This window comes from Osmerus mordax, chromosome 25 (genome assembly GCF_038355195.1).
Source record: "Osmerus mordax isolate fOsmMor3 chromosome 25, fOsmMor3.pri, whole genome shotgun sequence".
Lineage (NCBI taxonomy): Eukaryota > Metazoa > Chordata > Actinopteri > Osmeriformes > Osmeridae > Osmerus > Osmerus mordax.
This window is the reverse complement of record NC_090074.1, coordinates 4,314,895-4,326,344: the sequence shown is the minus strand read 5'-3', so window position 1 is coordinate 4,326,344 and position 11,450 is coordinate 4,314,895. Positions and strand designations below refer to the sequence as shown.

General features: G+C 45.4%; 1 protein-coding gene across 6 annotated transcripts; it reads left to right on the top strand.

Moving 5' to 3' along the window:
• Positions 1–174: 174 nt before the first annotated feature.
• acsl4b (acyl-CoA synthetase long chain family member 4b) lies at positions 175–10,162 on the top strand. Of its 6 annotated transcripts, none has more exons than XM_067228766.1 (15): positions 175–204; positions 3,615–3,848; positions 4,208–4,385; positions 4,483–4,592; positions 4,963–5,101; positions 5,310–5,460; positions 5,722–5,845; positions 5,935–6,006; positions 6,204–6,343; positions 6,606–6,778; positions 7,711–7,785; positions 8,281–8,469; positions 8,659–8,773; positions 9,062–9,219; positions 9,655–10,162. In XM_067228766.1, the coding sequence occupies exons 2-15, from the start codon at positions 3,621–3,623 to the stop codon at positions 9,810–9,812; spliced, it is 2,010 nt and encodes a 669-aa protein (XP_067084867.1). In that variant the 5' UTR covers positions 175–204; positions 3,615–3,620; the 3' UTR covers positions 9,813–10,162. The 6 variants fall into 6 exon arrangements, with proteins under 6 accessions (XP_067084867.1, XP_067084865.1, XP_067084864.1 ...); XM_067228764.1 differs by having other exon boundaries at positions 176–204; positions 3,612–3,848; XM_067228763.1 differs by lacking the exon at positions 175–204 and adding an exon at positions 402–1,323 and having other exon boundaries at positions 3,296–3,848.
• The last annotated feature ends 1,288 nt before the right edge of the window (positions 10,163–11,450 follow it).

Here is an 11,450-nt window from a genome sequence, read left to right as displayed (position 1 = left end):
TAACATTTCAGCGTGATGACATACTAGACAACTACTGATGCAATTTTCCGACCCAGATGGATGTGACGCAGACCCAAGCACATTGGCTGAGAGATATGGACTCATATGACGCAAAGTTTCCGGATTGTCTCTTTTCAGATTTAGGTTACTGTCGGTCATTCATACTTGTGGGTAGGTCCCCGACGTCTCGACTGCTGTGTTGAGGTAAGAATGAAAATCTAACTTGTTATACTAGCTAGCACCCTTAACCGACACTGGGAGATTAATAAAACAGTTATATATTTGGGGGCAATTGTTAGCTATTTTTTTTAGCTGCGTAGAATAATATTCGTGGCATATTGCTAGCTAGGTGTCTAAAATTCAGGAAGGGAAGCCCGCGCTGTCTTTGTAGACAGCCCGACAGCGCACGCATCATCTTTCGTTAGAATGATACCTCGTTTAGGAAATTGTTCTTTTGGAGCAGTGGTGCATATGTTACGTTGTAGAGTCTACTAGATAATTAATGGGTGTCGTTTGTGAAAACCCTAATGAATCATGTCAAAGATAACGGATTACATTTATTGATGTCTTCGAGCGAGTCCTATACTGGAAAGCAGTCCAAAACAACAACAACAATGAATGAATGAAATGAGAACAGCAAAGCATGTAGACAGCTAACGATATCTAGCGTTTCTTTATAGATAGCTCTACTGCAAGCGTTTGTAGTATAGTCTATGGTCTGGACCAAGTCTGTTTACTATGTGACTTTATAGCTAGCGTGGCCATTACGACTACCCATTAAATGCAAGCCCTAGTCCTAAAAAAACATGTACGTGTTCTATAAAACAGTGTACCAGAATTGCAAGTAAAATTGCAACGTTTTGTATTGCAACCTAATTGGTATACAACCTACACAACATGTAAAAAAACAATCCAAATGATTGCACTGGTAGGCCAGACGCGTACGAAAGCATGATTATGTGGGTCAACTGCTTTCATTCTTTTGTGTACATTATTGCATGAGGATACAGCTGTGTTTGTCTTGAAGCGTGAACGTTTGGGGTTTGAAAGTGGGCGCTATGAATAAGGGTTAGTCACTCACAGCACTACCAGGTACTCCGAGTACGTTTGGAAGAAACATCTTCATCACTTCCTGTCAAATACTCCCTAACCGGTTAAAAGTATGGGCGGTTACAAGGTCATGTGTCAATTCTATAAGAGTACCGTCCAGGAACAAAAACAGCACAGACAAAAAGATAGTTGCGTTGACCAAGAAAGTTCTTAAAAATAAGTTAGTATCCCCTCAACGAAAAATAACTTTACAGCGCAGTTTGTCTACTTGAGGTAAGCATGAACTTATTGCTCTTAGTAGTGCTTTGCGGAACCGTTGTCTACTTAACTTGGCACATTATTTGCATATAGTCAATATAGTCTTTTCATTGGCTCATTGTCTTTCCTCAGTCAGATGGAATAAATTTAAATGTTCATTGAAATGAAATCTTTTAAAGATTTACGATTTGACGTTGGATTAAATCAGATACGTGGCATCAGAATTTGGGAATGGGATAGCCTACATAATTGAATAGTTTGCCAGTTTGATAGGCATATACGTCTCACATTTTAGTGTATGAGCGTTGATTTTTCTAGCGAAAGTATACTTCTCAATGGTCAAAACGTTGATTTTTTTTTGTCAACGTCAAATTAGTCATCAGTGGATAAAGAGATTAAGACTGGCCAAAAGACAATGTAAAATGTTCATAATTACCAGTGTCTCAATAAATTACGTCAGTTGCAAATGTTATGCGCATTCTAGCGTATTCCTTTGGACTTGTGATTTACGTCTTTCCTTGGTATCAATAGTAGCAAATGGGATTAGACAGATCAGTTGCACATGAGCGCTGTAAACCACTCACGATGAGCATTTTGTGTTCTTAAACACTTCTACAGGTTGGCTGCTTGATTGTAATCAGGTTGAGGTTCATCCGTGCCTAGAAGGCATCCTTTTTGGGACAGTTTCATGTTTTGACGTTTGAGAGATAAAAATGGCTATTCTGTCAACAGAGATTTCCTTTATGCCTAATATTTTTAAGACGATCTTCGACTCCCAAAACCATGTGTTGTTCGGCTTAGTTTCCTCATAGGACAAGGAGTTCTTAATGATGTCATAAATCCTGATTCCCTTGAAGGATTTCAAGTAATCTGCGTGTGAAATTACTTTACCTAAAAAGTAAAGATGACATAAAACAATTTAGGCTGTGGCATCTATAATTTGTAATTATTTTAGCCTATTATTATTATTATTAGTAGTAGTATTACTGTCATTAGTCTTTAATAGTGTAATGAAGGTAGGATAATACCAACCATTTTGCACAAAGTGGTACATCTTTCAACTATCTAATAGTTTAGGGAATTATCTGCAATGACTTAAACTCAGTTGTTTTTTGTGTCCTTGCCTCTCTTTCAAGCGCTAAACTGCTGCCTCCGACCTGTCTGTTTTGTCTATTTACATATAGCAATTTTCTCCAGGGGACATTTTCATTAACATTTTACAGTCATTATTATTCCTCCGTCAAATGATCATATGATCTGAATTGTTAGACAAAAGATCTGTTGATCAACCGCAGAAGGCTGAGGAATCAATTCTCTTCTGCTTCCTGTCCCACACAAGCCTCATTCATTGTACCCTGCCGTTGTGACATTGGTTTTGAATCAAACATTTCTATAAACTCTTGATTTGCATGACTCGTTCCTAGAGATTATGGATTGGACATCCAATGGGAGTCAGGTGGCTGAGCGGTGATGGAGTCGGACTAGTAATCCGAAGGTTGCCAGTTCGATTCCCGGTCATGCCAACTGACGTTGTGTCCTTGGGCAAGGCACTTCACCCTACTTGCCTCGGGGGAATGTCCCTGTACTTACTGTAAGTCGCTCTGGATAAGAGCGTCTGCTAAATGACTAAATGTAAATCCGCAAGTCTACCTAATACTTCATGCAACAATTGCTGTTTTCTGGGAAATAAGTCAGAAGTGTAGAAATTCTCAGCTGCTTGTGAGCAATCAAAGGGATTGTTTGTGTGAGGACTGTACCAGCACCAGGCCTGCCCGTCACTTCGACATGCAACGCAGACATGGGGTCTCCTGGGAAACGAACAGCAGTAACTTTGGGCTATTTCACAACATTTGCTCCATCTTTTATCTTGGGGATACGTAGCGTACTATCTATCGAGCTTTCAAATAACTAACATGGATTTCTTTCTGTCTTTCTCTCTGTGTTTCCAACCCTCCCCTCTCCTTCTGCGCAACCATTGCTCCACAAGTCACCTTGCTACCTACCTGTAAAGCTTGCAACAAAGACCCGCACCTTCAGGGCTTTTTTCAGTCAAACCGTCTGGGTACATGCTCTTCTACCTTTCCACGCCCCCGTGCTGAAGTATTTGGCTGAACCGCACTCTTTCCGCAAGAGCACTCTCTTTTTTTTCCCCTCTGCGCCAATCACTCCTCCTCCCCCCCTCCTCGACCATGGGAGGCAAGATAGACATGCATTACATCGTGTTCTCGCCTGTGTACCTGTTGATGTGGCTGTACACGCTGATCACCTTTGTCCCATGGTATTTACTCACTGACCCTGGGAAGAAGAAAACCATGGCCAAAAGAGTCAAAGCCAAGTCGACCACTGGCAAACCCGAGGGGCCCTATCGCTCCGTGGACCACTTTGACTCCCTGGCCCGGGAGGACTTTGACGGCAAAGACACCCTGGACAAGCTGTTCAAACACGCCGTGCAGCGATTCGGCAAAGCCGACTGCCTCGGCACCAGGGAGGTGTTGAGCGAGGAGAACGAGACGCAACCCAACGGGAAGGTCTTCAAAAAGGTAACGGCGCTCTTGCCCCACACTTTCCCCCACACGTTTTCCCCCCTCTCCCCCACTCACAACCAGGGCTTGTGAGTCGCCCCCAAGTCCTAGCTTACATTTAGTCATTTAGCAGACACTCTTATCCAGAGCGACTTACAGTAAGTACAGGGACATTCCCCCGAGGCAAGTAGGGTGAAGTGACTTGCCCAAGGACACAACGTCATTATGCACAGGCGGGAATCGAACCGGCGACCTTCTGATTACTAGCCCAATTCTCTAACCGCTCAGCCACCTGACTCCCTAGCTACGCTCATAGCGTGTCCTGTCGGCCCTGGATGCGGTAGGCCAGCCAGACTTACCTTTTTGTTGTCTTGCAGCTGATCCTGGGGGAGTACAGGTGGCTGTCCTACGACGAGGTGGACCAGATCATCGACCGCCTGGGGAGCGGGCTGGCAGCGCTGGGCCAGCAGCCCAGGGACACCATCGCCATCTTCTGCGAGACGCGGGCCGAGTGGATGATCACGGCGCAGGCCTGCCTCCGACGCAACTTTCCTTGTGAGCGTCGGCCCGCGCCGATTTCTTTTGGGGGGGGTTGTTTGTTTGTTTGTCGTTGACCGGAGACGCTAATGAGAAACTCTGCTTGCGTTCGCAGTGGTGACGCTCTATGCTACGCTGGGGGAGGAGGCGGTGGTCTATGGTTTGAAGGATTGCGGGGCCACTCACCTCATCACTAGCGCTGAGCTGCTGGAGACCAAACTCAAAGTACAGTCGATCTCTTCATTTGTGGATGAGAACAAATGCATGTCCCAAAAAAAAAAAAAAAAAAAAAAATGGTTGTTTTGTGACCAAAACCAAAGAAATACCGTTTAAACATTGTAACGATAGGTGTGTCCTGTACAGCGGATTCTGTTAGAGGTTACAAACTTGCAACATTTACTTGGACAAGACCATCACGTTGCAACAAAACCCCAAGAAATACTATTTAAACATTGTAACGATAGGTCTGTCCTGTACAGCGCATTCTGTTAAAGGTTACAAACTTGAAACATTTACTTGGACAAGACCATCACGTTCCAACAAAACCCCAAGAAATACTGTTGAAACATTGTAACGATCTGTCTGTCCTGTACAGCATGCGCTGGGAGAGATTCCGAACTTGAAACACATCATTTACGTGGACAACAAGACCATCAGCAAGACTGGTTACCCAGACAACGTCCAGATCCACAGCATGCAGGCTGTACAAGAGCTGGGAGCCAAACCGGAGAACTGTGAGTGGGGGGGAATCAAACACCAAAAAGACACATGTAAAGTTAACACTTGAGCGCATAGATGTCATGCTTATGTCCCTAAGAGCATTACACAGATAAGACACCGGATTATAGGAGCACAGTCAGACATGAGCTGTTGACACTCTTATGGCGTTATCCCAATTAGTGACAGGTGTGTGTGTGTGTGTGTTCCTCTCTCTCCAACCAGTGAGCATAGAGGTCCAGTCGCCCCAGCCCACGGATCTGGCCGTTGTCATGTACACCAGCGGCTCCACCGGCCGCCCCAAAGGCGTCATGATCATCCACAGTAACCTGATAGCCGGCATGACGGGCCAGTGTGAGAGGATTCCTGGCCTGGGGTGAGGGGCTTTACTTCACCCAGGTGTTATACCGGGGGGCAGGGGGAGTTCACAGGCCCACATGGTGCTACACGCTGCAGCGTCGTAACCCAGACGGGAGATGACAAATCCGATTGGTTCTGAGCGTAAACCCGTACCCCCGTGACTCAGTGGTCCATGCGCACCGTCCTCCGTCGATCACACTCGTCACATTGGCAGCGGTAGAGATGTCAGCATCTTGACATTTTGGTCTTTCGCTAACGTTCCCGCGTTCTTCCGCAGGCCCACGGACACCTACATCGGCTACCTGCCCCTGGCCCACGTGCTGGAGATGACCGCAGAGATCTCCTGTGTGACGTACGGATGCAGGATCGGATACTCGTCACCACAGACTCTCTCTGACCAGGTACTTAAGTCTTTTTTTTTTTTTAACACAAGGACATTGAATGTGACACCAATAGCCGAAAGATCATTCTGAATATTTGTCCTCCTTAGTCAACCAAGATCAAAAAGGGAAGTAAAGGAGACTGCTCTGTGCTGAGGCCTACGCTGATGGCAGCTGTTCCGGTAAGAAAACGTAGAAAAAGCAGGTTTTTGTTTTAAACGTGTGCTTCTGTAAGACTGATATATAGAGGCTGTGACGAACCATTTGTCAAGTAAAGGATATCACGTGGCACTAGATGACTTCCTGTGTGTAAATATTAGTACCTGTGCGTCCGTGGAAACGGGAAGATCTGATTAGGGGGTTTCTGTTTATCTACCAGGAGATAATGGACCGCATCTATAAAAATGTGATGAACAAGGTACAGGAGATGAACTACATGCAGAGGACTCTCTTCAGGCTGGGCTACAACTACAAACTGGAGCAGATTAAAATGGGCTACGACGCCCCCATCTGCAACCTGTGAGTACACCTGGGCGGGCCATGGTCCTTCTAGAACGTTCCCTACTCGACACGTACCTGATACTGGATCCGATCTCGTTATCAAACAGATAAACTCAGAAATACAACTGGTATAATGGGTGTACGTCATGAAATCAGACGGGCTTCTCTGACTGATGGGTTCCAGTTTGTTTTTGTACAATTTGTCCTTTTGACATGGGGTGGGGGGAAGTGCGTCGTCACACCTTGCTAATGTCTCGTACACTGTGTGTGTGGGGCCCAGGATTCTGTTCAAGAAGGTGAAGGCTCTGCTGGGCGGAAACATCCGGATGATGCTGTCAGGGGGGGCGCCTCTGTCCTCCACCACCCAGCGCTTCATGAACGTGTGCTTCTGCTGCCCGGTGGGGCAGGGCTACGGGCTGACGGAGACCTGCGGAGCCGGCACCATCACAGAGAGTGAGGAGGGAGGGAGGGAGGGAGGGAGGGAGGGAGGGAGGGAGGGAGGGAGGGAGGGAGGGAGGGAGGGAGGGAGGGAGGGAGGGAGGGAGGGGGGGAGGGGAGGGGAGGGGAGGGGAGGGGAGGGGAGGGGAGGGAGGGAGGTTTAATAAGAAGGACTGACTGTGTCTGTAATGGGAGAATAATAGGCTTCCAAGTCTCTAATTTAAGACAGATTTAATTACTTGCTGTTGGGGAAAATTAAAGCTGGGAATGTCTGATGACCTGGGCTTTCCCTTAGTTTGTGGTCCCCATCCAAGCAACCTTTAAACGATCTCTTGAGATGCCCGGGGGGGGGCTCTATGTGGGGAGCACAGTCTCGTCTAAGTGGGTCTGTTCAAGCAGCAACTTGTGATGAAATGATGAACGAAAATTGGTTGTTGATACCACAGGAATGGTAGGCTGGTGGGAAATGATAGTCAGGGTTATCAGTCCTGTAATGTTCATGCTCTTGGTTGTGTCAATATATAGCCTACAGTATATGGTGAGGCTATACATGACCACAGTATAAACCATTTATACGCAGTCTGGATATTCACAGCTACACCAGTCAGTCTCTAGTAATAACCATTCAATTCTGACACGCATCGAAAATGATGAAAAATCTGCAGACTTTAACCACTGTACTTTCTGCGTAGCTGCAAGGCCTTCAATCAGCCCCCGAAATCAGCCATGTGACTCAAGGACAAAGACCCAAGTCCCAGTTAGATCAATGGACGCTGAGGGTGTGCCCTATTTACTGTACACAGTCAGACCTGTAGGCTTTGTTTATGACACACAAAAAACGGTTTTGTGGCATACAAAGCAGCTAACCGGTCAGTGAGATGGGGGTCAGCTCTCCTCAGGTTCCCTGATTTCCATCTTTATCTGTGGACTTTGTGTTCTCTCCTCAGTGGCGGACTACAGCACTGGGCGAGTCGGGGCCCCCCTCGTCTGCTGCGAGTTGAAGCTGAAAGACTGGGTTGAAGGTACGTTTGTTAACCCCTGAAGAAGAAAAACAACACACTTACATTTACATTTAGGCATTTAGCAGATGCTCTTATCCAGAGCGACTTACAGTAAGTACAGGGACATTCCCCCTGAGGCAAGTAGGGTGAAGGGCCTTACCCAAGGACACAACGTCATCTGGCACAGCCGGGAATCGAACTGGCAACCTTCAGATTACAAACCCGCTTCCCTAACCGCTCTGCCACCTGACTCCCACTTCTGAGAGAAAGATACAGCTTCACTTCTGGCCCCTTGCATCCCCCGTGACTCCTTGTTGAGGCAGACTAGCGCTGCTCAACAGCTTTGTGCAACGTTGCCCTATTTTGCATGGGACTGTCACACATTTGCCTGGATACGTTTCCGTGCAATCAGAATGCCATGCCTTCCTGCTTCCTCATAATGGGACGATGGAGTTTGTCGAGCGCTGGTCTGGCCCTCCCGCCTTCATACGGTTCCTTTCATTTGTTCCCCACAAGGCGGGTACACGGCCCAGGACAAGCCCCACCCTCGAGGCGAGATCATGCTCGGTGGGCCCAATATCACCATGGGCTACTACAAGAGCGACCACCTGAACGAGGACTTTGTGGTGGACGAGAGCGGCCAGCGGTGGTTTTGCACCGGAGACGTGGGCGAGATCCACGCGGACGGCTGCCTCCAGATAGTGGGTGAGTTGGGGGGGGGGGGGGGGGGCCGACCTTCACAGCGCATCATCATCCAGACACGCGCGCTGTGTACGGCAGCCGGAAGACTCGGAGAGCAGATTTGGATTTTTAATCGCAGATCCTCCGACATCTGCGAGCCCCGTTGTCTGATGACCTCGCTGATGAATGGACCGGTCTGTTCCTTTTCCACAGACCGTAAGAAGGACCTGGTCAAGCTGCAGGCTGGGGAGTACGTCTCACTGGGGAAAGTGGAATCGGCCCTGAAGAACTGCCCCCTCATCGACAACATCTGCGCATACGCAAACAGGTACATTTTACATTTAGTTATTTAGCAGACGCTCTTATCCAGAGCGACTTACAGTAAGTACAGGGATATTCCCCCCGAGGCAAGTAGGGCGAAGTGCCTTGCCCAAGGACACAACGTCATTTTTCACGGCCGGGAATTGAACCGGCAACCTTCTGATTTAATAGCCCGATTCCCTAACCGCTCAGCCACCTGACTCCCGGTTCAGGTGCAGACTCGGATGTTTTGCGTTTTCCTGTGTCTGCATTTTGAATGGTTTTAAGTGTTTTTTCAATGTTCTTCTCTATCCAGTGAACAGAGCTATGTGATCAGCTTCGTGGTACCAAATCAGAAGCAGTTGACAGAGCTGGCCAGTAAGAATGGTATTACCAGCACCTGGGAAGAGATCTGCAACCACCCAGCTATGGAGAAGGAAGTGTTGGAGGCCATCAAAGAGGCTGCAGCCTCAAGTAAGACCTTCCCTGTCAAAAAAACACATTACACACCAAGATAACAAAACGGTACTCGTAGAATAAAACACATCATTTAGTTTGAACATTACATTTAGTCATTTAGTAGACGCTCTTATCCAGAGCGACTTACAGTAAGTACAGGGACATTCCCCCCCCCGAGGCAAGTTGGGTGAAGTGCCTTGCCCAAGGACACAACGTCATTTGACACGGCTGGGAATCAAACTGGCAACCTTCAGATTACTAGCCCGATTCCCTAACCACTCAGCCACCTGACTCGCTTTACATAGGAAGCCGTGGCCCATGAAGTCATTGTTTGTGAATGGAGAGCTTTACCTTATGTTACACACAGAAATGTATAATGTATGCCACCTGACTCACCTGACATAGACTACTTGCTGATTTGAATATATATTGTTTTGTTTTTTCTCTTAGTCAAACTGCAACGTTTCGAGATTCCGGTGAAAGTGCGTTTAAGTCCAGAGCCCTGGACTCCAGAAACGGGTTTGGTGACGGACGCTTTCAAGCTAAAGAGGAAGGAGCTGAAGAACCACTATCTCACCGACATTGAGAGGATGTACGGAGGGAAGTGAAAGTCACCGTCCAAAGAGAGTGTGCGTGTGTGTCTAGATGGTGTGAGAGCGCATTTGTGTATGTTCTCCAAAAGCATTGACAAGTTTAACCCCATACTGTTACATAAATAATGCAAATTATGTACACTTATGAATGTTTGTCCGTAACGTCACGCACATAGAGGTCAGTTGGTTACAAGAACTTCTGTTGTAAACGCACAGCTTTGTGTAAAACTGCCATTTTATTGCAAATTTGTGGATTTGCATCTTGTAATTTGCCTTTTGAAATTTATTATGACATGTATGTAAATAATGAGATTTTTTTTGTGCCTGTTAAAGGTAGCTTGGTGTCATAAAATGTCTTGAAAATGGCCATTGTTGGCTTTATTTGATAAATCTGCACAGCAGCTGTAAATCCTGTCAGGTAAAAGTGTGGTGCAAAGACTGCATTATACTGCCCCCTAGTGAAGAAGCATTCACAGAGAAGCTATCAGAAAATGCCTGGCCCTCCACAGTCTTATTTGATATCAGCGGGTCTTGAGTTTACTCATTCTCACATGCTCAGTACACGACAGCTGTCCCTTCGCCCATCACCACCTGTGCTTGTGTTCAATCTGTTCAGTCGTGTTTATTTAAAAGGACTCTCCGACATAGTACTTTAAATCCCTTACGTTTTTGTTTAGTTTTGAAGTTATTCAGGTTTTATGATCTTTGACTTTGTAAATAGTGTGCTGGTGGTTGTTCTTTCTGCAAATCTTTCTGTTAGCATTTTGCAAATGTTTAATTTGCATCACTCTGGAATACACCTCTTCTCACTATAAAGCACCACTATTGTTCTATTTGTAGAATATTCATAGGTCAAACGTTTCAGGACATCTTTGTGGTGTTGTTTGAATACTGTTGTCTGAATATACAAAATTAATATACTGTACACTATTACTGGATGGGACACTTGTAAAATGAATATTGACTTTTGTCCATAGTAATGCTTGACAAGATGAAAGATTTCCAACTATGTATTTATTTTTGATTATTTACAATGTATGTTTTAGAATACAATAATTGAAAATTCCCTTGAGTGACATGGAAAAACTTGAATGTAAAGATTTTCTATGTATGTTCATTAAAGTACGGTCATGTACACTTTAACTTTTAAGAGATGGTTTTGGTATAAAGGTCAAAAGTGGTGCTTGTTGAAATGGCACTATCGTATGTGATTTATCATTCTGTAGTTGTGACAAAACAGTAAAAATAGGTCTATAAACTGGTCAATGGAAACGTGTGTATTATTGACAGTGTTAGTACTGTACGTTAAAAGTATTGTCACATGTGCACATATCTGTAATGGCCAACATATTTAGGTAAATGTTTTTTTTGGGTCTTGATGTATTAGAATTGTTTTTTATCCTGTGGGGTTGACTACATCCATCAGGAATGCAGCTGCAGTTATATTTATACTAAGATCCATATTCCAGCAGATTCTGCTGATAACTTCTATCAGCTATGTTTACTGTAGAATATTTATTCAAAGCTGTCTGTGTGTAAATTGTGGAACAGTTTATGATAAGGGATCTGGGCAGTGTGTACTTAATGGTTATTTCCTTTGATGTACATATTATTTTTATATTGGTATATTAAAGCTTCTGCCCTAAAATGTGT